General features: G+C 40.8%; 2 protein-coding genes across 2 annotated transcripts in view; one reads left to right on the top strand and one right to left on the bottom strand.

The window, feature by feature from the left end:
- The window catches only part of hsd17b4 (hydroxysteroid (17-beta) dehydrogenase 4), a 37,100-nt gene extending 26,658 nt beyond the window's left edge, over positions 1-10,442 (bottom strand). The window contains exons 1-7 of the mRNA XM_030060970.1: positions 10,279-10,442; positions 9,582-9,635; positions 8,496-8,603; positions 3,965-4,024; positions 3,819-3,840; positions 3,605-3,651; positions 2,010-2,094 (exon numbers count right to left, since the gene is read on the bottom strand). Of these exons, the coding sequence (XP_029916830.1) occupies positions 2,010-2,094; positions 3,605-3,651; positions 3,819-3,840; positions 3,965-4,024; positions 8,496-8,603; positions 9,582-9,635; positions 10,279-10,330 (428 nt within the window). The 5' untranslated portion in view covers positions 10,331-10,442. The remainder of the gene's footprint in view (positions 1-2,009; positions 2,095-3,604; positions 3,652-3,818; positions 3,841-3,964; positions 4,025-8,495; positions 8,604-9,581; positions 9,636-10,278) is intronic.
- Positions 10,443-14,819: 4,377 nt separating this feature from the next.
- Positions 14,820-20,293, top strand: prr16 (proline rich 16). The gene is made up of 2 exons (XM_030060431.1): positions 14,820-15,065; positions 19,430-20,293. Exons 1-2 carry the CDS (start codon positions 14,931-14,933, stop codon positions 20,291-20,293), a joined length of 999 nt encoding a protein of 332 aa, XP_029916291.1. The 5' UTR covers positions 14,820-14,930.
- The last annotated feature ends 5,778 nt before the right edge of the window (positions 20,294-26,071 follow it).

Genomic DNA, 26,071 nt, shown 5'->3' with positions numbered 1-26,071 from the left:
CCATAGGAGACATCTGCAGCATGCTGTCTCACTGCCCGTCAGAGGGCAGTGATCCAAATCACAGCACTCATATCCTACAGTGCTAGAGAAATCACCAAAAATTGCCAATGATACTGTCAAGAGGCCCACAATACAATAATGTGCTTACTTTTAATATTTTGCAATATACTAAGTTTTATTTTTTTGATTATAAAAAACTGCAATTTATGCTCGTCTTTTCATCTGACTCACACAGCTGTAAAACGTGTTTAAAATCAATACACCTCATGAGCAAAAATACATGAATCAACAACTAAAGGAAATTCAAGACCTTTCAAACCATTGAGCATTCTTACATGGACCATTTTTACATTTTAAGAGTGCCATCAATCAAATGTAAGTATGCAGGGGAGTAACAGCACAAATACACAAATGAACCTACTGAAAATTAACATCATACCCACAACATAAGATGTGGGTTCAAAACTGGAGAAGGCAGCACAACTCAGTAAGAACAAATGGATAATATTCTCTGTCTATGGACCTTACAGCCCCCAACACTAGTTCTTTCTCTCTCACAAACAAGTCTAACATTTGTCAGCTAAGTTGACTTGCTGGGTGCAAATCACAGGTGTAATTTTCTCTCTATACCGGTCCTTCCCTCCCTCCCAATCTTTCACTTGTACACACACAAACATACAGGAGAAAATAAAGGCCATGAGCACTGTGGCTCAGTAGTGGTCATGTCATATTCAGGTTGTGGATGTAGGCTTACATCCTGGAGCATTTACAGCACAGACAACAGCCAGACTCTGGTTTGAGAAAATGAAACTGACTCAAATTCAAGATGTGTCTTTTTAATGTAAACTTATACCAACAATTTAACACAAGAAGTTAAATGGAGCTTTTGTCAATGATCTGTAAAAGTTGTGCAAAGAATTAAGAGAAAGCCTTTGTATGCAGCTCGTGGAAAAGCTGGTTATTTGTCTTAATGCTGTTATTAATCAAAAGCAGTGTTGAATGTTGAAAAAACTGGGGGAAAAAAACAGTTACAGCTCCCACACATCTAGGTTTCATCATACTGAGGACTGCAGAGTCACATTTTTAAGTTTTGGTACAAAATTGTTGCACCTTTAGTTACGAGTGAGCAATGCGTCATCCACAATGCAGATGTCTTCTTACCCCTCACTTTTCTTGAGTGCCGTCAATCAGGAAACTAAACTCCTGGCACAAGGTCACTTTATATATTAATCTAAAGGCACAAAGCTCATGAGACACATAAAGTGGGCTAGACAGCTATCAAACCCAGAAAAAAAAGGTAGGCTAAATACAGCCGAAAAAACACTGTCACTGCAATATTCTTTGCTAGAGGGACTTGGTGTGTCTCTGGTTCTGTACCTATATAAACTATAATGAGTGGGTATCATGATTCATTCACTGCTTTCAAACTGGGAAGTGAATATTTTGGCTCTATCAATTAAGACCCATAAGTCAAAGTTGTGTGTTTCCACATTTCACAGATGCAAGCGGCTCCTGTCTAAATGCCAGATCAAAACCACATCTGGTAGATAAAATTTGTCCTTACGTGAGGACACAGCAGTCAGTGAAATGGAGCTATTCACCCAGCGTCTAACTTCTGCTAAAGTGGCTGTAATATTACCCAGATTCCCTCGCTCCATTCCATGTTTATTCATTCTGCTCCCAACATTAGATAACTGTTGACTAGTGTAAAACTGTGTAAATACATGTTGGTCATTTACATATTCATCACCTCAAGGGCATCTTCCAGCGGCCACTTATCCCTGCACAAACAACCAGGGTTGTAATTAGCAAAGTGCAGAGCACATGTAAGAACGGACTTGAGTACATTTGCAAGGCACTTAAGTCAAGATCTGAATCCGGCCCAAGAAAATGTTATTTGCTTCTCCATTAGGACCCAGTCAAATTCTGACAGCTAAAGACAATTTCATCATGTCTGGCTGACGAGTTTCCATCCATACTGCTGACCCAGCAGTAGCTGGGCTCCTTACCTGCCAAACTTCTGGTTCTTCATGTGGTTCCAGGCTGCTCTGGTCACCATGAAGGCGCCTCGCAGGTGAACTCTGTGAATCAGGTCTGGAATGAAATTAAAAACACAGTAAAAAAAAAAAAAAAAAAATACTGTACTACCGTTTAAAAGTTTGGAATCACTGAGAATTAGTTTTGCTTTTAAAAAAAAATGTATTAATTGTTTATTCAACAAGGCAATGTTAAATTGATCAAAAAAAAAATTGCCGACACAGTGATAATCTTGAAAGTTACCATTACCGTTTGAAAGCTTTACTGCAAAGCCCCATTTTCAGCAGCCATTATTCTGGTGTGCTAACATAAGGGTTATCTCATCCTTAAGTAATCATGCTAATGTGCTAAATTGGTACTAGAGAAACCACTCCCACTATATTAAGTGCAAATGAAAACAATTGAGCTGTTTAATGAGGTTTACAAAAACTCCAGTTGCTACCACTTCTAGTGCACAGCCATTTCTCAAGTTTGGGTTTGGTTTGAAAAATGGCCAAAAACAAACATCTCTCTCTGGAAACCTGTCTGTCAACTGATGTTTTGAGAGATTAAGACTATTCCATGCGTGAGACCGCTAATTAAAGATCTCAAACAAAGGCATGCACTACTGCCATGAAAGAAGACAAGATAGACTGGATCTAACCAAGTAAGAAAAAGAAGTGGACAATAACTGGTATTCTCCTTGAAATCTTTGTGAACTTGATAACTACTGTATACACTCAGAGACCCAATCCAAAAACAATTTATTCACATATACAAAAGGAGGGCTTTCAAAGCCATCACAGAGCCTGAAGAGTGGCCCTAAAAATGGCTCTGGATCAAGAGGCCTTGGTGAGTGCGTCTGATCTTGAATCCGAGTGCATCAAAGTTATCTATAAACTGCTTGTGAGCCAATAAGTGACATAAGGCTGCTTTAGAGTTATGGAGGAACATCAAAGTCACAGTTTTATCTTCCATCATGGAGACTTTCTCCCCATAAGTCTATGGATTTATTTTGAAATTTGATATATTCCCAGAATTCCCCACATCAAGGCTATGAACAGTAAATGAATACAAGAAATGTGCCAGTAGCAAAGAAAATGACACTGCGTAATGTCACGTGCGCCACAAAGTCAGACTACTTTTCCAGGGACATGGGCATGTTTCAGTATCTGGATCAGAAATATTACAGTCGCTCATTTGGGTGTGAAGCCTCTAGCAAATATTATTTCAGTTGACATAGGTAACTTTCCATGCATTGACAATGTAGCAACTCCAGAAAGTGTCAAATTGGCATCAAAGACTGGGTTCTATCTAAAGGAAAGCTGTACATGTCCCTAAAATTAATTCATCTGTCAAATATCATACTGTAGAATAGTATTTGAAGTCTATTTCAGGGTGGATTTTCCCTCTAGGGCAAGGACTGACTTGTATGTCAAGTCTAGTCTGCTGCTAGTAGCACATTTGTTCAGTGGAACCATGTTCTTGATTATGAGGTGAGACAGATGAAAAGGAATAATGTGATGTTAAGAGATTAAATGATACATGGTGGCAACTTGTAACAAATGTAATGGTCGAAATAAATTACCCCAATCCAAATCACTCGTCCTGGCAAAAGATCGGTCACGAAGTATCCTTTGATGAAGAAAAACAGAAACAGGCTTGAGTCTTTTCAGTCTGCAGTACAGTTCTCTTTTACATGATTACATGATGTCTTTTATTTGACAACTACAATCAAATGACCAATATGACCTTGTTAAGCCTTAGAGAATGAGTGAAATTACTGCTGCAACATAACTTACCCAGCATTGTTCACAACAATATCTGGAAGACAACAAGTTTTTACCAGATTCAGTTCATTTGAATACCAGTAATAGCTTTACCACAGGAGAAATAATTTGCTTGATGTAGGTTAAGTGTGTTATTATGATGGTCACAGACTACATACCTATTTTTCCAAATGCATCCAGTGCTGTCTGAATCAGTTTCTCCCCATCTTCAACTGAATCTGTAGGTACAAAGGGTGACAGTTCATGGAAAATTGTATTCTTTAACCTGATACATGTTGAATCACTGATGTTTTTCTTGCATTTCAATACTGTGCCTATCTATATGTTGTTCTATGAGTGGTCAAGCCAGTCACCTCTGATTCTCAGCTTTGTTTATGCTGTCTGCACTTAGGTTTCCAGGGAGACATTAATTTGACAGCACCGTTTGATCGAAGAGGTTCATAATGCACCAGGGGGAAATGACCACAAAACATGCTCTGTGTATGATGATGTTTATTAATGATGAACTAAGGAATCCATCACAGTTTACCTTGCATCATCTAGTCATTACTGGGTGTCAAAATTAAAAGGAAATTGGTAACACTAGAAAGAAATTGACAATATGCTAACATTCCTGGCAGCCGATGAGAAATATCGAAGAACTGAGCAAACAAAGTCAAGTCAGGTTTATATAACTGGGATACATTTGGCATCTGATAAAGCCTTTGCTATTTTAAAAAAAGTCTTTATTGAATCAGTTTATTATATTAAACATTTACTAAAAGTAATGCTTGATGTATATTTTAAGCATAAACTATTAAGTAAATGACTACCACCCCACTCATGATCATCTGTCTTTGGCTCCTGATTCATACATTCAGCTTGTATTAGCATGAAAAATTATGTCTAATTTTCAGTTTTTTGTGTTTAATCTAAGTGTAGTTATAAAATGAATTCCATAAATTATCTATTTTCTCTATTAATTATAATTTCAGTAATAGGGAAACATATTTTGTGTCTGTCTCTATGTTCTGGTCAGCTCTGTTACCACTGTTAAGAAACTGCGTAAAAATCTCCAGAGCACTCAAATAAAAAGCATGTGACCTGCGACCCAGTGATCTCACTTCCTCTTGTGGGAAACATGGGAAGGCAGTGAAGTCTGTCATGCTTCTTTATATCAATCTTGTTTCATTTCCAAACACATTTAACCATTTTGCATAATTTTACATTTATTACGGAAACCGTCAGCAGCAGAAAGCCAACTGTAATACAGGGCACGGTGAGATGGAGACCTTGTAAGGAGGGCAGAAACTTTGCCAGGCGTGAGGAAGCCAGGATGGTGAGGCGTAGGGCAACTCACAGATGAGTAATACATGAGACATTAAGTTATTAGTCAAGTTCATGAAATTTTGTAATTCAGATGCATTGGTTAGATTTAAATCGTTGTTTTTACATTGAGAAATGGTTTTAAAAGTTCCAGAGTCAGGCAGAAAATGTTGTTGTTTTTGTTTTTTTAATTATGGGCAGTCAACTCATGTTATTCATATCACTCTGTTACTATCAATGTCAATTCTTTTTCTTTAGGGTTTTGATTTTAAAATGATCATTAGATATATATATATATTTTTTTTTTTTTTTTGTAACAAAAAACAGATCAACAAACTGTGTCATAAGTAACAGTCTTACCAAATGAAATTTCAAAGCATTAAATTCAGATTTAATGCTATGTTTAGAGAAAATTAAACACAAAATTAATTAAATGTGACATTTTTACTCCAAAACAAAAAAAGGCATCACTGTTATTAGACTGAAAGTTGAGTTAATGGACACAGAGACAAAAATTCTCTTGGCGAGAAGTTTCACATTGTAGTACTTCTGTTGATTATATACATTTGACCCAATTTGTCTCTAACAGAGTTGACAGTTTTTTTGTTACTAAACTTTTTCAGATGAAGTATTTTAAATATTACAGGTTTAAGATGAGAAAATACAGAACACATTAAAGTGTGTTGTATGAGAATAAAACAAAAAGTTTAAAGAAAAAAAAAAATCAATCCTATTTATAGTTTTCTTTCTATACCTGAAATGTATCCACAGTGCTGGAACAGGCCGTATATGTGTAGTCCTTTATCAGCAGTATGTCTCAAAGGGCTTCACATATCACATATGCGTCACATATTACTACATCACCATTGACAGTTCAAAAGTCTGAGTCCATGACCATGAAGTCTTTTGTCTCATCATTTATGAAAAGTAAAACAAATTTTGAGTCAAATAATATTTCTCAAATAAGACTACATAAATGTTCACCATAATAAGGAAGTTGGATAGTACTGTATTTACTGAGAGCAGAAATTTCTCAACATTTGTTAAGTCTACCATTCATTCATACCGTACTAAATTACTGAGTGTGGAGGGGAAACCATGCATGTCAGCACTCCTTGCTCTTCTGTGGACTTCAAATAGGTCTGCAATGGCTTCAGTGCATCTTAAAGTTCACTGTCCTGCTGGAAAATTAGCCCTGTTCCACACTTCCAACTTTAAGCCTGACTGGACAGCATGCCCCTGTGGAATAGAGCTGTGCTTCTCTTTGGTCAATGTGTAGTTGATCCTGTGCCAGTCACCAACTCCAGAACAGATAAAAAAATAAAATAAAAACACTCCAACACCTCAATATTTCTGACGTCATGTTTTGAGTGCAGCTTTTATGCACTATTACACTTATCTCTCATGTGGCCAGCTCCTCAAAGAAACTCTGACTACAAGCGTCAAGTCCAAACTTTGCTTCATCTGTAAATAAGACTTTGTTCTTTCTTCAGTAGTGAAATGTTGGTGTTGTTTGGCCCAATGCTAAAAAAAATTGACTTGTTTTGTAAATGAAAGAGTCGTTTGGAAAGTGCAGCCGTTCCCATTCAAGCTGCAGTTTGTCAAATATCCTTTGACTGTGCTTTAACTAAATGGAGTGTCATCCTTTGTTCAGCTCGCTTTGTATTTTGGATGCAGATACTGTTGTGCCATGTTGACAGTGGTCCTCAGACAGTGTGATCACTTTGGCTCTGTCTGGTCTTACTTTGGATGAAAATGACTTGGATTGTGAAAAACTCACGGTTCCTCACTACTTTCAGACGTTGATAACACGTTTGATACATCTTCCATTTAACTGAAGGTTATACATGATGAAGCGTAAGTGGTGGGTACACCTCATTTGCACCAATAGCTGGGAGGAAATAGGAGTATTTTGCTAAACTGTGTAACCGGGTTCAAATTAATTAAAAAAGTAAAACTCTCCTTAACTGCTTCCACATTTAAACTAAAGGTGCATCAATTTGTGTTCAACCAAAGACCACCATCACTGGGAAGTACATAACGGTACAACAAACACAGTCAAAACTGCTGTTCCTTCAGTGATCCTTCAGTTAACACAACAATATCCTTTATATATAACTATTTTGCAAGTTTGCAGAACACTTGCCCAGTAAATTAAAATCTGCTTGGGAGAATGATTTACAATGAGACATCATCTAAAAATATTCTCTTTAACTTGCTCAAATGCCCACAATTTTCACACCACAACCATAAAAACTAGTAAAAAAAACTGGTTCTGCTACAGTACAGATGAAAACAGGCTTAAACACCATAGTAATGCCTTAGCAACCATCAGAGACACCATAGCAATGCCTAGCAACAATTTCCCTACCACTTTACCGGTTTTAATGGATGTGGATATGGATGTCCTCTTTCAATATACTGTATTGTTCTCCAAGCTTACACTGTGTTTTCACCATAGCACTAAAGCAACCACCTACCAATACCCTAGCAACCACTCAGAACACAATAGTAATCGCCTAGCAACCCCTTACCAACCATCAGGAGCACCATAGCAACCACCTAGAAACACCTTAGAAACCACCCACAACACCATAGCAACCACCCTAGTGATCACCCAGAATACCGCAACAACCACATAGCAACACCCCAAGACACCATAGCAACTGCCTGGCAACACCATAGCAACCACCCACGACAACATAGCAACTGCCTAGCACACCATTGCAACCATCAGGAACACCATAGCAACAACCTGGCAATGCCCTAGCAACCAATCAGAGCACTATAGAAACTGCCTACAAACACCATAGTGACCACTCAAAAGACAATAGCAACCACCTAGTAACCACAAGAGGCATAGGGATAGCTGTTTACCACATGGCCAAAGGTTCAGCAACAGAGGTAAGCACATATAAGTTTCTTCAGAAACAAAAAAAAAAATGATATATTAATGCTCTGTCTCTGGCCAAGATTGCTTTTTACAATATATATTTCTATGTTTGACTATCTAGAACTCAAAATTAAGGTCAAATCACTCTTCTAGATGTCCGAAGGATACTCTCACAGAAAGGGAAACGCATTTGCCCAAGCTGTTTATTCAGTGACAGGGTTTCTATTGTGTTCCAGTCAGGATGACACATCAAACTTGTTCTTGATTATATCATTACATAATAAGCTACATAATGTGAGTATAGATGGAGTGTAAAAAAGACAAGATAACAGAGAAGATAAGACAAGGTAAAAAAACAGAGACAATGATGCATTTGGTACAGAAGAGAAGAGAAGAGAAGAGAAGAGAAGAGAAGAGAAGAGAAGAGAAGAGAAGAGAAGAGAAGAGAAGAGAAGAGAAGAGAAGAGAAGATCTAGTCCATGTTAACTCACCATAATTGGCCACAGCCTTGCCTCCCTTGGCTCTTATCTCCTCCACCACCTTATCAGCAGCTGCAGAACTCTTCCCACCTCCTTTAATATCTCCCCCAAGGTCATTCACTGTATTGCAACAAGAAGCAAAAGATTGGCAATAATGGGGTGCGTTTTGCAATTCTCTACCACTGATTAAGGTTAGCAAAGGAGGCAGTAAAGCTGATTCCTTGTCAGAGTTCAACAGCAGGTTCACCCCAGGCAGTGAGAAAAGCTATTACTTTGGGGAGGGCATATGTTTATTACTGCAGCACTAACAGTTTGGGCTTAAAAAATAACCACAACTCTAATGGTTAATGAGTTGCACATTTTTTGTGATGTTTCTAATACTTCTACTGAGCTATAAATGGTCTGTTCTCTAAAATTAAAACTGAGGCATCTCTCAAGCCACGTGTCATGAAGGGCCAAGAGTCTGCAGCCATAACTGGACCAGCTGTTTTCACTAATTAGCACGGCATCAACTAGACACTGAAGAGTGCAGGGAAAATGGCTTCTGTGGTCTTCAGTTGGTAGAAACCTGCTACTCATGACCCTCTGTGGCATATGGTTTGAGACCACTGTTGTAATCTTACACCACCACTCCTCATTTTAGTGTAATCAAAATATTCGCTTCCATAAGACACAATAGTGAGTGGTGTGAAGCCATTTGGAAAAGTTCACATTTTATTGAGGCAAGTGCTACTTGTGCTTGGTGACTCCTGTGTATCAATTGAGACGTGGGCGCAAACAGTTACAAGGGGAGAAAAAAAAAATCGTAAATCACACCGAGACGTATTTCAGCATGCATTCTCAAATGAGGGTCTCTCCCTTTTAAAGGGGAGAAGGAAAGGAGAGGAGAGAAAAGCAGATGTTATGGCTACCCATTGTGCACGTTTTAATTTTAGCAATCATCACACATTAAATGTAATCAAAACGCACTGAATCTCCACTCTCATCTAAAGCACTGCTGATAAGGCTAATGCCTGGCTGAGCTAATCACATATTCACTGCACCCATTCCAATATAATAGGGCGTTTATAGGGTTTAACATTAAGATATTTCGCTCACCCACAACCGAGGCTCCTCTCTCACCAAAAGCCAGTGCATATTCCCTGCCAAGACCTGTGAAAATAAAGCACAAAGAATAATCAAATTTCGAGGTAAATATCTAAATATTAAAACATGTCCCAGGGAGGCTTCTCTTCTTTTCCCTCAAGGAAGCAGTTAATTATCTATGAGATGCATGGCAAATAGTTGATAAATAGCTGGCAGACAGTGTTTTAATGGCATGACCTTTCACACAGTGGAGTTAGCATGACACTACAATATTGTACTTCGCTCTCTGAGATCTTATGAGGAGCAAAGGCTACAGAATATCGGCATATTTTGTTGAATTACTATCTCGCTATCAGACGTGTTATATTACAATGTTAATTAAATCGTGTAAAAGGTCCGAGGAGTGTCCTAAGGATACATGCAAGTGAATTTAAGTTTATTTGCAGCGGTTTGCAACCATGCTAGTTAGTGTTTGCAACCCCAGCCGAGGGAATAAGCTGAAAGCTGGCTTATATCAGCACAACTAAATGCTCTTATACTCCCACAGTGACTTACTTATGATTTAGTAACACATACATTCAAGTTACAGTTTCGTAACGAGCAGGCTAGCATTGCTAGCTAACACTGCCTATAGCTCGTTAGCTACTTAAGCTAACTTGCAGCAGCATCAACATTAGGTCAGCTGTAAAGTTGGCATGCAAGACTTCACCTCCTCCGGCGCCTGTGATAAGCACGACTTTTCCCTCGAACGACAAAGACATTGCTGTACGGAGGTCTGCTGGTTTATGGAGACTGTGCAACAAACAGGACGGTGCAACAGCAGCACTACTGTGACAGCTAGCCGGAGGAGCCAGGTGAACTTCAACAAGTGCCACTTCCGCAGTTTCGAGGTGGGTAGGTCCAGTCGTAGCCAATTAGAAGCCAGGATTCTGCTGGCTTTGTTTCCACGTGTAAACATCCCAGTTTATACTTACAGCATGTGTGTACTGATAGCAAACTTTATTATTATTATTATTATTTTTTTTTAATAAAATGATAGAATTTAAATGCATTAATATGTCCTTGTTATTTAACTAATGGGTCTGCAGTGATAGTCGTTAAGGCCAGTATAATATCAAGTAGATGAGTAATTTACTGAGGACAAAGTCAAGTAGGTATTGATATTTCAGTGGGTATTTGGCTGATAAGTGGGTATATTGTGAACTGCCAATTTATTCTCTATCTACCTGCACTGCTTGTACCACTTTCTCTTGCAGGGCCATAACCGCAGAAGAGTCACTTGACAAGCTTCTGAATTTTCCTCTTGTTTCATTTCTTTCTGTGGTTTAGTCTCCCCATGACCCTGATATATGAATTTAAAAATGAATAAATGAATAAAAATCAGTACTGTTGTTGCTGCTGCTTCTAATGATGGTGATGATGATTCAGTAACAGCCTGGGCCTATAATTAAAAATAATCAAATGCTATACACACATATATGAATGTTATAAGTATTATGATGCTATATAAATAATATTATTAGAAATATTATATACAAATATTAAGTAATTGTATAAAACTCCTGTTTAGCACTGTTGGGTTATTTTGAGAATATAAATATATTATACAAAGAATATAAGTATAAACCTGATCCAGACCTAAAATTTCAAACCAATTGCGTGAGACTTAAATATTTGTTTCTGTGGGTGCTGGTCGACTGGCTTCGGTTGAAGAAATCAGCAGTGATACAGCTGTACCAATGCCTTGGAGCATTTTGCATATGAAAAAAAATCAATACAATGGAGTGGGCACCTCAACATACCCAAGCTATCAAGAATTTTTATTTCATTACTTTCCATGTTTTTTAGACCTCTCACACAAGACTGGCTCTTCAGTTCCTTGTGTTAGGTGGTACTGTATAGTTTGAATTTAAAGTGTAATTTGAATAACTTATTATGTTTATGCCTATTATGTTTATGTAACCTATGCTCATCTTAACATGTAGGCTTTTGTGAAACAACCGCAGTCAGCTGATTCTTAAATAATGGTTGGTTAAGTTCATATTCTGGCCATTGTCAAGACTGCACGTAACAAGCTAAATTTGAGTTTAACATTATTCTTCATGACTGCTAAAAGATTTATCTGAGTCAGGCTTTAATGAGCTACACTCTGCCTTACACGGACCAAGACATTTTAAGATTAGTAACCCATGTCAGTGAGATGCCAGCTGTCCAAGAGGAGCAGCCTCTCTAATAAGGCGATAATTTGCAATGTCATGGAGGGTAAATAAAAACTACTACAGTACACTGTGGTAAAGATACAACACTTTGGTGTATTGAAGAACTTTTGCTGAAATATGTACTGTATAATTTTTTTATTGCAAATATTGAAATCTGACTATATTATCCAACATATACGTTGTTGTACATTCTACTGTTGTAAGTAGTCCAAGTGTGTGATTACCTGCTGAGGATTCATGAGTGTCACCACAGCCAACCAAAACTATCATGAAATTTGGTCCCAGAGCCAGAACTGTGCATGGAGGCGAGCCTTGCTGCAACTCGTTGAGACCTAGTTTCCTCTCATACCAACTCAGGCTTTGTCCTCTGGGAGTTGGTTTAAATTTCAAAGGTCTATGATGCCTAGGGCTGTCCTGTGTCTGCCCACTGCCCAGCAAAGGCATGCCTGTCTGCCTTGCGGGTGGTGTGCCCACAAGGTAAGTCCCCATGCTTTTTTTTCTGTTTTTTTTTTTCTTTTTCTTTTTCTTTTTTCATCTGTGCCTGGCTAGGATGAGAGTCAGCACCTCCAACTCTGAGGTCAGCATTAAAAGTAGTGACTTCTATCATCCAAGTGATGGCAGAGAAACTGCACCAGCTGTAGAAGTTTGGGTGTATCTTGCCTCTGACTGACTGGCAAAGGTGAGAAAAATGAGATTGACCATTGCTTTGTAGGAATGCAAGCACTGTATCAGACCAAGGTTGTTATTTACTGGTCGCTCTTGCTTCTAACCCTTATCTGAGGTAATAACCAGTCTGTGTAGTCACTGAAAGAATTGGAAAATGTGGTGAGGAGCTCAGTGTCAACTCGCTGCTCCTTAACAACGTCAGCTGACGTCACCTGGTAAGGAGTTCCTGCGGGTGCATCCTCCTGGAGATGCACAGGTGACAACCAACTCAGAGAAGACCTGCGCAGGAGGGACTGCATCTCCCAGCACAGGAAGCTGCTGCGGAGAGGGATTTCTGTGCATTTGAGCTTCCTCTGTTGTCACTGTGACCCTGACCTTAATAAGAGGCAGGAGAATAGATGGGTGGACATAGATTTCCCCCCAATCACATTTACACACTGCTTTCCTTTCCTTTCACACTCATTCACTTTCACACATTCACATACGCCTTCCATTTACACTCACTCACTTCACACACACCCATGCATTCACACACACACACACACACACACACACACACACACACACACACACACACACACATACACACACACACACACACACACTTCTCAATAAGCTTAGAGGCACTATTTAACTTCTGATGAATGGGGGCCTTTATCTCAACATTAAAAGAGAGAATAACTTAGCCTGTTCCTCTGTATTTACTATATGTAAGAGTCCTATTTCAATTAAGGAATTAAGGGCAGCTATTGGGTATAGGCTGACATTAGACTGATAGGATGAGAGGATGAGATGCTATGTATGAGACAGAACAGTTGGCACATTTATTCCACAAATAAACAACATTCACACGACAGTTTACATAAGAGGAAAATATAGGCTATGGGATCTGAGGCAGCTGGCATGCTTTGCTTGCCTTTTTCCGAAATAAAAAGAAAAAGCAAAAATTACTAAAATCAGGAAATTTCAGGTGGTCTTTCATGGTCTATCAACAAATTTTCCTCTGCCTCCCATTTCACAAATAGGCGCCAAAGACGGCCTTCCACTTTAAAGTCATTCCCAGAAAAAAAAAAAAAAAAACATTTTTTTCCCCCCACAAGTAGCCTTATAAATAGGCACAATTATTGTTATTATTTTAAAATAACATAATATGACATAGTTAGTAGGCTATACGTATATAGAATACATTACACAACTAAACGTAATCATTCAGGCTTCAAACCAGGATTGAATAGCAGTGATGCTCAAACCACTATAAAAGCTACTCTTTCTTAATAGATACATTAGATAGGCTAGAGAGATATGGATATAAATTACAGATAGATTACAAATATTACAAATAGGCATAGCTTTATCACATTAAAAAAAAAAAAAAAAAAATTACAGATCTGTGGACCACCTTTCTTCTTGACCAGAGAATGTAAACCCAGCTTTGCAGAATTATAGAAAACAATTTCTCATCTGAGGTGGTTTATGAGAGAGTGATGAGAAACTGAAAAAAGCCACTCGTTACACCGATACTCGTTACCGGGCTGAGCAAAGGCCTAATGAGGTTACTGTAAATAACACTGTTCAGCATCCATTTACATATCGCCACAACAGCCGTAGCCTATTATACTGTAAAACAGAGACATTTCCAATAGTGACCTGCCTCGCGTGCGTGTGTGTGCGTGTGTGTTATGAAATGACAATAGCCTCCACTCAGAGCAGAGAGAGAGAGAGAGAGAGAGAGAGAGAGAGAGAGAGAGAGAGAGAGAGAGCATCCTCTCCTCTGCGCCCCGACGTAGCAGACACTCCAAGGAGGCTATGGAGACGGGATGAAACTGACGGGGTATATATAGGCTATATATATATATAAATATATTATTTTTTTAAATTCTGAGCAAAGTGGCCCTGGAGTGGCTTTATCTGACAGCTTCTTTCAGGGGGTTATCATTATACCAAACAACATTTTCTGAGGGACAGGGGGAATATTTTACCATTTTGTCGATGCCTGGAATTATGGACCATTACAATAACGACTGGCAGCGCTCGGATGACAGCCTGCTCTGTGTTTCTTCTTCCTTCTATTTATAATCTCTTTTTTTCTTTTTCTTTTTTTCTCCCCATCTCGAATATTTCACTTATCTCCGAAATGTTGAATTTAGCGCTCTCTCGGCGTGTAGGCTACTCGTGGCACGTCGATTTTTGCTGTTGGACATGAACGCGAAAGGTGCGGGCAAAATTGCGAACAGCCGCCTCGGCGACAGTATGCTACAATATTTTAACATAACGGTATTTTTTGATACGGTCTATTGCGCATGCGTAGTGGTCGGTAAAACGCTGTCCAACGCCGCTCCGCTCCATTCTGGCCGTGATGTAGGAGGAAAAGTGAAGAGAGCGGAGGACTGAAAATGCACTGGCAAAGTGGCAGCGTGGCATCCAAAGGATTTGACTTGAGATCCTTGACGAAATAGATTGTGCCATAAACTGAAGAATGTCAGGGATACCTAATGCAGAAGGTGAAGGAGTAGTCTCCAAAGTACAAGTGAAAAAGGAGATCAAGACAATCGTAGAGAATTTGGAAACCATCCTGGGAGACCTTAAGGATGTAGCCAAGGAACTCAAAGAGGTAAAGGGATAGGACGCTGTGTTTGTGTTGTTGTTGTTGTTGTTGTGGTTGTTGTTGTTGTTGTTGTTGTTTTTCCTCAGGATGTGTTGTGTGTGTTTCTACACGCCAGTTGATCTGAGGATGCTGTTTCTAAGCATCCTTGTCTTAGGGGAGATGGAGAGCTGACGTCCACCTAGCTGGGGCCTGAAAAAGGCTATGAAGGCACACACACACACACACACACACACACACACACGCTCACGCACACACACAAACACGCTCACGCACATGCACGCAAGCATAATGGCAAGCTCCTCCCCAGCCGCTAATGTATGTGATCATTATCTCCAACATGAAAGACGTTTGACACGGGATGTGTACTATAAAATGACAGGACAGCTCCGCCTTGACATACGGGCTTTGATTAAAGTGAGAAAAAAATTATCACAATTAATAGTTAATGGAAGAGTTAGTTCACCCAGGAAGGCGCTTTGCATTGCATTTCATCATCTTAATGCTGGCTGTTGCTTGCTGTGAATTAGGCCCATCTGCTGCCAAATAATATAGCAGTTTCTTTCTCCTCAACTCTCTTTCTCTAGCTCCTTCGCACTTTTTTCCCTCCTCTATCTCCTTTTTTTGTTCTCTTTCTTTATCTCTCACCTCACCTCTATGTGTCTATCACACCCACTCCTATCGTCATCCCCTCTTTATCTCATGTGTGCTTGTTTCTCTCTCTCTCTCTCTCTCTCTCTCCCTCTCTCTCTCTCTCTCTCTCTCTCTCTCTCCAGACACCTTGTTAAAATATTAAGATCCTCTCAGTGCTGCCTGATGGGCCATATCACATCTAAGTGAATCAGAGACGCGATTTCTCTTTCATTTCATGCTGCTATGTGCACAGGTCTTACCTCAGACCTGTTTTCCCTTTAATGCCAATCATTGACATTCACATGGGGACTCCCTTGTCATTAGAAGCTACTGTGGGCTTCAAGCTAACCTTATTTTTGTGTGTACGTTCCCATAGTAGCCACATACCGAGCATCCAGCCCGCTGCACTGAACCCCTTCACCTTAACATGACAGGCTGTCACTCTAATAAAGCCCTATTGCATACGGCCTGTGGTTCCTACATTATGGATGGGATGGGTTGTCTACACAGCATCTGTCTCCTTCTGCCTCTCTGCTCGCCTCACTCTCTGTTTTCACAACTTGAGCTGAATTAGACTCCTTTTGTGTTTTGGTGCAGTTTACAACGTCTCACAACAAGCACCACAGATAAATGAGAACAAGACGGCATTGTAATCTCTCTATTGTGATTTTTTTGTGTGATGTGCCCTCTTTCTTTTTGCTCACAGGAAATTGTGTAGAGGATCAGTTATTTCAACGCCGCACACACCAAACACATACCTCGAGGGGGTGTTACTATCAAAGCCAGTGTTTGGGGTATAATCCATTTGAAATGCAGTTATCTGTTATAACTCACAGACAGGGCTGGAGCTGAGCCTGGCTCCGAGGAAGGACCCTGCCCAGATGCTTGGCACATTCATAGAGGCTGCTTGGCCTGCAGCAGGGGGGCACACTGGGATACTAGTATCACCTCTTGTCTGTGTCCCAACAAATTATCCGTTTAAAGGCTGCATGGAGGTTTTAGCTCCACCTTTTTTTGCCCCAGGCCTGCCACCTCTCCCACCCCCCCATTTCTCTTCCTCTATCTCACGCTCTTCCTCTCTTTCTGTTCTCAACCCCCTTTCTCGTTATTTCTCCCTCAGCTTGTCCCCACACTGCCCAACCCATTGTTTGGTCATGTCAGTAATATTTCAAACCCTTAGCTGGTGATAATGCTGTCCAACAGTGGGCTAAAATACAGGACACTCTGAGAGGAAACATTACCAACTGAGAAAATGAACATAAGGACATTGTTTTCCTAATTATTTTATGAATACATTGTCTTTCCCTCTCAGAGTTTACTTTCAGCATTATTTTGCCTCCGTGAAATCTGAAGAGGAAATCAGCACAAACAATGCCAATTCTCAGTAGAGTTAAGCCACACTTCTGTTCTGTGTGTGCCTGTTAAATAAACCAGTTTTTATTTTTTTCATAAACTCTCCTACTAATGGTTCCTTGGACGAAGGTTATTTTATGTACATGTCATTTCAATTCCTCCAGCCTCCAGGTATATTCTTAGCACTGCAACCATAAACGTATGGGTGAACGACTGCGTCATCATCATGCTTTTATTTCCAATAGATGTGCCCAGAGGGCAAGGGCTTGCTTAAAGTAGACAAAGTGTTATCAGTTGGAGAGGAGAAGGTTATTGCCAAGGGCTTATCACTTATAAACCTATCTAAGAAGGGTACAGTTTGCCACTTTGTTAGATGTAAAGGCTGGTGTTAGCTGGCCCTCAGGCTTGGTGCATCGCAACTGAATCAAATTCAATCAACTATGAATTACTGTATGTCCTGAAATGTGTTCAGCATGCTCAGTGCACTTGTGTGAGTGTGTGTGTTTGTATGTATGTTTGTATGTTTTATGTAACAACTCATCCTGTTCTACTGCTTACATTCTACTACTGCAACTACTTTTGGTTCAATTGCCTTCGTAATATATATCTCAAGTGCCAGCATGTCTGTGTGCTGTGAACTGTGGATGCCTGGTATTACTGTGTTTTATTGCTTTCCATATTCCTGTATTAGCCTTTTTTTTAAATACTTCCTGTGCTGGCTGTGAAAGCAAATTTCCTCTTGGAGAACATAAAGTCAAAAGCCCATGTATTTAAAGTATTTATCTATGCATGAGATAAATGCCAACAGTGTTATGTATTCATCTTTTTTCTGCAGTGGACAGCACATTTTTATCTTTTCGATTCATATTTAGTTTAGTCATAGTCTGCCTTTGTTTAGTTTTGGTGTGCAGTGTATATTTGGTGTTGCATTTTTTAAAAATGCACTGCACAGCGCAGATTGTCATTCAGATATTTGAATTTCAGATATTTGAATACTTTTCAATTTTCCTCATCCTTGTCCCTGATAATATTTGTTGTGTGTCTGTCATATTTCTTCTGTCTCCTTCTCCGCCCTGGCACACTATGGCTGTCACTGCACCACTGGCATATGATGATACTGTAGACTGAATTTTCTCTCCTGCACTGTATGGTTTGGAGAAATGATTTTTAGGCTACTGCATTATATTCATGATTAAACAAACCCCTGTCACCACTGTTTTTACCCCTCCACCCCTCCCCTGCAAATGCACCCACTCCCAAACGCCTACACACATTCACACACACACACACACACACACACACACACACACACACACACAGAGAGTTGAGGATGCCTGTATTCTGCTCTTCATATCATATATGTTTGTTTTCCTTTCTTTCTGTCATGACAAGGTTCAGGTTCTGCTCAAAATTAGCTGCTCCTGCATTGTTTAGCTGTATTACTCATCACTGGCTCATGCAGACTGCATCTCCAAGAACCACATACCATAAGGAATTGACTCCTTTTTCCTCCATCTGGCTCTGCCAATAGCAAATGTCACACTTCTGTCTCCTAACTTCTGTTTCAGGATTGTATTTATTTACTTTCTTTCCGGTCGAGGTGTATGTCCATGTTTTTCAAAGGCTCTTTTCCATATCTGTGTTGCTCTCTCAGGTTGTTCTCCCAGTCGAGTATTACAATCTGTTGTTCTTTCTTGCCCAGATTTTGCCCAAAGTGAGACTAACAATCTGTTTTGTATTCTGTACCCTTTCCCATTTGCCTATATCCCTGTGTTTGTCTCTGTCCTTTGCACTGGTATTCTGTATGCATATCAGCCCAATTTTACATATCCAGTCTCATTTCCAGAATTGGCTTTATATTTCGAATGACTCTGTTTCTTAACCTGCAGGATGTGGCCGGTATTGTTATTTTTCTTGGTTCTGATAATGCCTGGGATTGTTGCAGTATATCACCTCAGTCAGAGTCTGGCACTTTCATGGTTGTTCCCATAAATTGCAGTGATATTTCTCTTCTCCCAGGCAAGGTTGTCGTCGCAATACCTTAGTCAATCTTTAATCTCACAAATCAATCTCTTAAAATAGCGTGTATCTTCCTCGCATTTTGTGCATAAGTCAAACAACGTGCTACACAATTAATTAATTAAGAACTTAAGGAGATAAAGACATCATCTCCTTGGAGGCATTAACTTTTCATTGTTTTAATCACCTCTTTTCCTGCCCTCAAGGTTCAATTTTAATAGTTATTCTTTTTCTGGTTGCCTTTGTCATAATGATTTTTCCTCAGCTCCTAGCTCAGATTTTTAAAACAGATATTTCCTCCTCCTGTGTCAGATTGTTTACATGTATTCCTCCTGTCCTCAGCTGTCAGTTCCTCTTCTTGTCACCAGGTTGTGCATGAGATTGACACCCTGACTTGTGACCTGCAACTGGAGGAGGACGGGCTGACAGACAGCTCAAAGACAGACACGCTCAACTCCAGCTCCAGTTCCACCACGACCACCACTGCTTCCAGCCTGGAGAAGATGAAGCTCTGCCCTGATGACTGTATTTTCAGACCGCCTCCACCTGTCACCCAAGTCCCTGCCAACCCCCCCACAGTCCTGACCGTCCTCAAGAAACCACACCCTCCACTACCCCCACCCAGACTGACCCCCCTGAAAGCTGAGGAACATAACATAAAGAATCTGCCTCATCCTACATTAGTGTTATCAGGGAACCTATCCAAGGCTAATGGGACTCTAATGAGGAATGGCGGGATTTTTCCCATAAAACCGAACAGGGAGATTTTCTCCTCGCCGTGTTTCATCTCCAGTGACAGTGGAGTTCCTGAGTCGGGGCTCGTGCCTACGTTGCCCAGGCCCATGCCTCTTCTCCGTCACGAAAAGAACAAGTGCCCCCAGGCTCCAGGCCGGGAGCCTCGTGAGCGGGAGCGGGTCCGTTTCAGTGAGAAGGTGCAGTACCATGGCTACTGCCCGGACTGTGATCTTCAGTATGACGTGGATGACACAGAACTACATTTACAGGCCGAACTGAGTGACATGAGACTCAGCCCTGTCCATTGCTGCTCTTCCTCTCCTCCCCCTCCTCCTCATGCTCTTCCTCATGAACTGATGTTGGAAAATGGTGGCCTCCCGGTCAGCCACAGTTTCCCGCCGACGGGAAACGCCCCTCCACCTTGCGTGCCTCCTCACCAGCCATCCCTCAAGCCCCAGAAAACAATCCTACGCAAATCGACTACCACCACGGTTTGATGCTGAACCCCCTACTCAGTTTAACTTAAACATTCTTGAATCATTCATAGTGTTTTCTACTTTATGAGAGCTTTCTACTCTAGTTGAACTTTGGATTATCCAAACAGCAAGAGGAGGGGTATGGGAAAATAGGAAGCAATGGATGGAGAAAATAAGAGAAAATAATCGCCATGGGCGCTGAGATGTACACACTGAGAGATGAGGAAGAAGCGGTGAGTGTGTGTGTGTGTGTCAGAAAGAGAGGGAGAGAGAGGGAGAGAAAGAGCAATTGCATGTGTGCACTGATGCATATGTGCATGTGTGTTTATATGCAGAAATATATGCCTTGTCCTTATGTATATGCATGCACGTGTATGTTTGTAGATGCGTAGGCATATGTTTATGCGCTCTGTGTGATATCTGCAGGTATAGCAAGTGCTGACTGACAAATGAGGACTGTAAAATTTCAGGCAAACCTGTGCTGACAACACTAAAGTTAAATTGTATCTTTGTCTTCCTGGGAGCTCATGGTACTAACGAGCCTGGAGATTTCTCAAACTCAGGAAGTTCTGTCAAAGAGGGGCTCTGATTAATTCATGCCCTTCTGGATGAAACAAGAAAACCAGTTTCCCTAAAAAAGAAAAAAAAAAAAAATCCAAAGCCCTAAAGATGTTCTTCACACACACATACACACACATACAAACACACACTTATGCATTGAAGAAGGCTCTAGCAGGACGCACAATGCATAAAAGGTAAAGGTAGTGCAGGCGGGTATACGCATCCGCTCAAATGCTCATACACCTGTCTGGCTGAGCCACTATAGAGGTGAGAGATAGACAAGTGAGTTCATGCTACCTCAGCCTTCATCACCTCTTGTCTCTACACGTCCCATTTTGCTGATGTGTCAGACTGCAGGAGCGAAGACAGGGAGAGAAAATGAGAGAGAGAGAGAGAGTGACATGGTGGGTGGAGGGAGAGAAACGTTAGATGACAAAAAGGTCCTTTTGATCTCGCTCTGTATCGGCTGATAGCGTGTACAGAGGAAGAATATTTCAATGTAATTCGGCTTGAACAGTCTCGACTTAAATTTCACAAAAGTCCAATCCTGAGTGAGCAACTTAACTCCCATTTGCATAGACTCCCATTATCGCTCCCTGTGATATCTTTGAGACTAAATGCACAGTAAGCTAATCATTTCTATTCATGAACAGAGAGAATCGGAATCAGACTGGGCAAACGCTGGCCTTTATTGGAATAATGGGCCATAAGTGAGTGGTAATATCATACCATCTTGGTCTTTCTGAGTAGGTGGTTTTTTTTTTATTATATTGGCTTTCCATATGAACCATCGGTAACAAAGCCTCTGGAAGTATGTAAGTGTGTGTGTGCGTGTGTGTGAGCGAAAGAGAGAGACTAAAATGATAATGGTTTCCAGAAATCATGTTGAAATCATGTGTCAAAGTATCCTGAATTTTGCATGTGAGAGTGCGTCTGTGTGTGTGCGTACGTGTCTCTGTGTGTGTGTGTGTGTAAAAGCACATGTCAGTTGCTCAGACAAGGGGAGCCGAGGCATACCCTGCAGTTGGATGAGAATAGTAGCACCTCCCTCGCAGCGATGCCCTTAATTAGCTGGATTAGACCACAGGAGATAACAGCAGTGCCTCAGACAGCCTTTGTACCAACACTGGCCTTGACAAAGCTCTGAACTGCTGCTGCACATATTTTCATGGTAAAGAGAGACAGAGTGACAGAAAGGGAGAGGGAGCATGAAAGAGAGCAAGAGAGACGTTATATGTGTGGAATCGGGGTCAGTGATGTATGCTTTGGGGACAAGGAGTTATTTATGTATATATTTATGTGTGTGTCTGTGAGTGTGTGTGTGTGTCAGGTTTGTGGGGGCGAGGGGCTTAGGGTTAGGGCTGGAAAGAAGAAGAAAAACTGGATATGAAATAGCAAGCAGTGACGACTAAATCCAGTGTATGACCTCTCTGGCCTTACAATCCAAAATCAGTGTCTGGATTAGGGATCAGTGGATATTCATGAGAAAAATGAGAGTAGCACTGGGGGTAAAAATACAGGGAGGGACAGAGAGAGAGAGAGAGAGAGAGAGAGAGATGAGAGAGAGAGGGAGAGAGATGAGAGCATGTGAGAGAGAGTCAAAAAGAAAGAAATGGTGCAAGAAAGTGAGGAGTCGAGAAAAATTCGTAGTGCAGTGGAGGCTGGCGCTGTATTGCCTGTATGGGCTCCACTGTGTTTGCTTGTGTGTGTGCTTGTGTGTGTGTGTGTGTGTGTGTGTGTGTGTGTGTGTGTGTGTTTGTCCTCAAGATGATTGCTCTCAGTGCAGAACAGTCACTATATTTACCTTGCATTAATGAATCCCAATGACTCTGGCGGCAACAAATTGCACACGCACAAACACACACACACACACACACACACACACACACACACACACACACACACACAGGCGGACACACACACAGGCACACACACACACACACACGCATTTATACACACTCTAAACAGCCGAGTGTGCTACAGAATGGAGTGCAGCCAGTATTATCAATAGATGTAGCTCATAAGGGCTTTGCAACTGTAGCACCGCCTTAGTAGCTAATGCACTATTCAATGAACCGCGGAAATTGACACAGTGAACTTGGCAGTGTATGATTAAGTGAACACATTGGAAAAAAGTAAAGGAATCTGCACTCAGTTCTTTTCCCTTTCACTGTGCAAGTGCTTTTCTTTCTTTTCGGCCCACTCTTTTGGGCACGTGTTAAAAATGTAATCCAACTCGCATTTCTACAAACACATCAACACCCATTTTCACACCAGCCATGTTTCTGAGTATTCAAACAAACCATATTCATTTTGTCATATGTATCTGCTACTTGATTACCATGTTTTTTTCAGTAAGTTAAAGCTGCAGCCAAGAGGATTTGAAATTGAATCACTTAGATGGCTCCCTGAGTGACTTAGCATGTTTACTGTTGCAGAGACACCCCGCATTTGTTGACAGGCTATAAATACAGAGATCAGCCAGAGTTATTGTTTATATTGCTGACTTGTCCAGTAGAAAGAAAAGCCAGATCACTGTTGGTCTTGAACCCCTTCATCTCTGGTCATCCTGTGTGTTCAGTGACTCTTCTTCACTTTCTTAGTATCCCTAGATAAGGATGTTCTTTTCATGTGCATTATTAATGTGGGTACAGCCATTAGAAGTGGCATTTTGTGAGAGGTTCCACCATCAGCCATTGTAAATAGCTTTTATCCGAGTAATTTTTATAAGTAGTTCTGATGCCTGGGTCAAGCCATGTTAGAAGAAGTTGACAACTAAACCAGATGCACTGTGATTATAAAAGGAGACATTACATTCCGTAAGTTAACAGTAGGAGGTTTAGAAATGCGTAAAACAGCAGCACATCAGCGTAAGACACTTTGTCATCTAATCACATTCTTCAGATTTGGTGGTACTGCACAACTTTGATAGAGCTATTTAAAACAGATCCAACAGGCAACAAACAGCAAGCCAAGACAATACCAGGCATGACTGCTCGTCACCTGGGAATGGATAGAGGAAAAATTTGAATGCATGCATTGGTTTTTTGTTTGTTTGTTTGTTTGTTTTTGTAATCTCCTGATTCATTAGACAGTGACAGCAGAGATAAACAGGGAAGATGACATACAGCAAAGGGCCCAAGCTAGAATTAAACCTAGGCCACTGTGATAACAGCACACACTCTACCAGATGAGCCACCAGGATGCATGCATTTTTGCTTTTGTGTGTGTGTTTTTTTTTTTTTTTTTTGGCATTTCAGTTTTATTAGACAGTCACAGTGGAGAGAGACAGGAAAGATGGGGCAGAGAGAGGGGATGACATCCCAAATGGGTCTGGGCAGGGTTCAAACCCAGGCCGCTGTGGCCTAGTCTCAATTTTACCTGACACACGCCATGTGGTGAGCCACCGGGCCCTGGACACAGAATCTCTATGTCACTACCTGACTACCCGACTACTGTACCTCCTGTCTGATCGGTACTGTGCATGTGCAGCTCTCAACTGCAAGACATTTGAGCTGATAAAACCCTCAACATAACAGCAAAAACCTAAGCGTGTTAGCCAATAATAGCCTCGCTTTCATGTGCTTTGCAAATCGGATGCAGGAGGGTTGTTGCCAGTAAGCAAATCAGCTTAATAAACTATTGCAAAAGAAGACTAGCTTAAACCAGCAAGGCAGCAAAGTTCACTGTAGCAAGCGTAGGCTTTTCACAACAATAAAACAAAGCCTTACGTTCTTTTTTAGTTGTGGCTTGTTGAGGTGCACATCGATACCGATTGGGTTTCTGGTACGGATTGAGCAGCCACACTCCATGCTTGATATGACTGTTTACAGTTACCATGGGAATGACACAGGCTGCTGCAAAACAGTCTTGCTATTTGTGTATAAGCCTCTGTCAGCGACACATATCAGTTTTTTTGGGTGCTAACCTGCAAATTGACAGTGTCCCTAAATATGGAGAGCAGATGACAATACCTGTACATATGCCAAAATGTTAGATATAGGCAACTCTCCTTTCTAAGAGATTGGGCTCTGGCCGTGTTGGTCGCAGTTTTGCTGCCTGAGGGCATTTCAAAGATGGCAAGTCTCCTTTTATAATCACAGTGTCTCTACAGTAGTTTGGAAGTATTTACATATTGGAACAGCCTCATCCAAAATCAGATTTATTTAGGAATTTAAAATCAAGCATAAACCAGCTGCCAGCAGACATGAGGCGCCTTATTGAATTTGTGTGGATATCACTGATAATTTTGATTTTTATCATCATGGACGTTGGTAGATTCCCTGCTGCGTCGGCCCACCTGTATTGACATAATTAGTGATGTCATGTGATGATCTGAACATTCTGCAGGTTGTATGTATGGCACTGTAAATTGGACATGACATGAACGTGGCGTGAGCGCCTGCCTTTGCACAATTCGTGTGAAATCAAACCTAGAGGCGCACAGAATTAACACACAGGAAGAAGAGTATATAGTAGACACATTTTCTCAGCAGCCGTGTCGTTTTTCACAGCCGTTATGCTTTGCTATCAGTTTTAATTTGAGAATGATATATTGAGGTAATATTGTACTCGTAGCAGCTTTAAACAGATTCCTGTCATCTTTTAGTTGTAATCAGATCATTCCTGTAATACAGCATTCAATGCTCTCATAGCCCTGGATGTAAGAGGTTTTTTTTACTGTTTCTGTAATGGTTAACTGAGCGCCATTGCTCCAGGCGTCAGGATAGAGTTGTAATGGGCAGGGAGGAGGTGGATCTTCACCGCCCCCATCATGAGTCAGGACTGACTCACCTACACTGACCTACTCCCTACAGCTCACAGCTCTAGCTCATGCTCCGCCTCTCTCTCTTTTTCTTTCTCTCTCTCTCTCTCTCTCTCCCTCTTACACTCTCGCTCTTTCTTTCTTTCTTTGTTTCTCTCCCCTTGCCAGGATGATGCTTCACTCCCACTGCACAGCATCTGTATGCATAAGTCCTGTGTGGACATGGATCTGCATATACATGTGGGTTGTGGCGCTATTATTGAAACATATGTAACACTTTGAGCAGTGAGTATGTGCCTTTGCGAATTGGAATTTTGAATCACTGCATTCATTGAATTGAGATGTTTTTGTTTTCCTTTTGCAATAGCACAACCCTCTGTATCCTTCAAGTCTGATCTGAGTAAAGTTGGATGTGGGATGACTTTCTAAGGATGAAAAACTACTCCTACTTGTTCGGTACCCACTGATAAATT

The sequence above is a fragment of the Myripristis murdjan genome, chromosome 9, assembly GCF_902150065.1.
Source record: "Myripristis murdjan chromosome 9, fMyrMur1.1, whole genome shotgun sequence".
NCBI classification, from domain to species: domain Eukaryota; kingdom Metazoa; phylum Chordata; class Actinopteri; order Holocentriformes; family Holocentridae; genus Myripristis; species Myripristis murdjan.
The sequence above is the reverse complement of the archived record's forward strand: the minus strand, read 5'-3'. Positions and strand labels throughout refer to the sequence as shown.

Excerpts from the sequence above, each read along its gene's own strand:
- prr16 (XM_030060431.1), top strand. The coding sequence starts at position 14,931 with ATGTCAGGGATACCTAATGCAGAAGGTGAAGGAGTAGTCTCCAAAGTA. Across the intron at positions 15,066-19,429 it reads TAGCCAAGGAACTCAAAGAG|GTTGTGCATGAGATTGACAC; the intron begins GTAAAGGGATAG and ends TCTTGTCACCAG.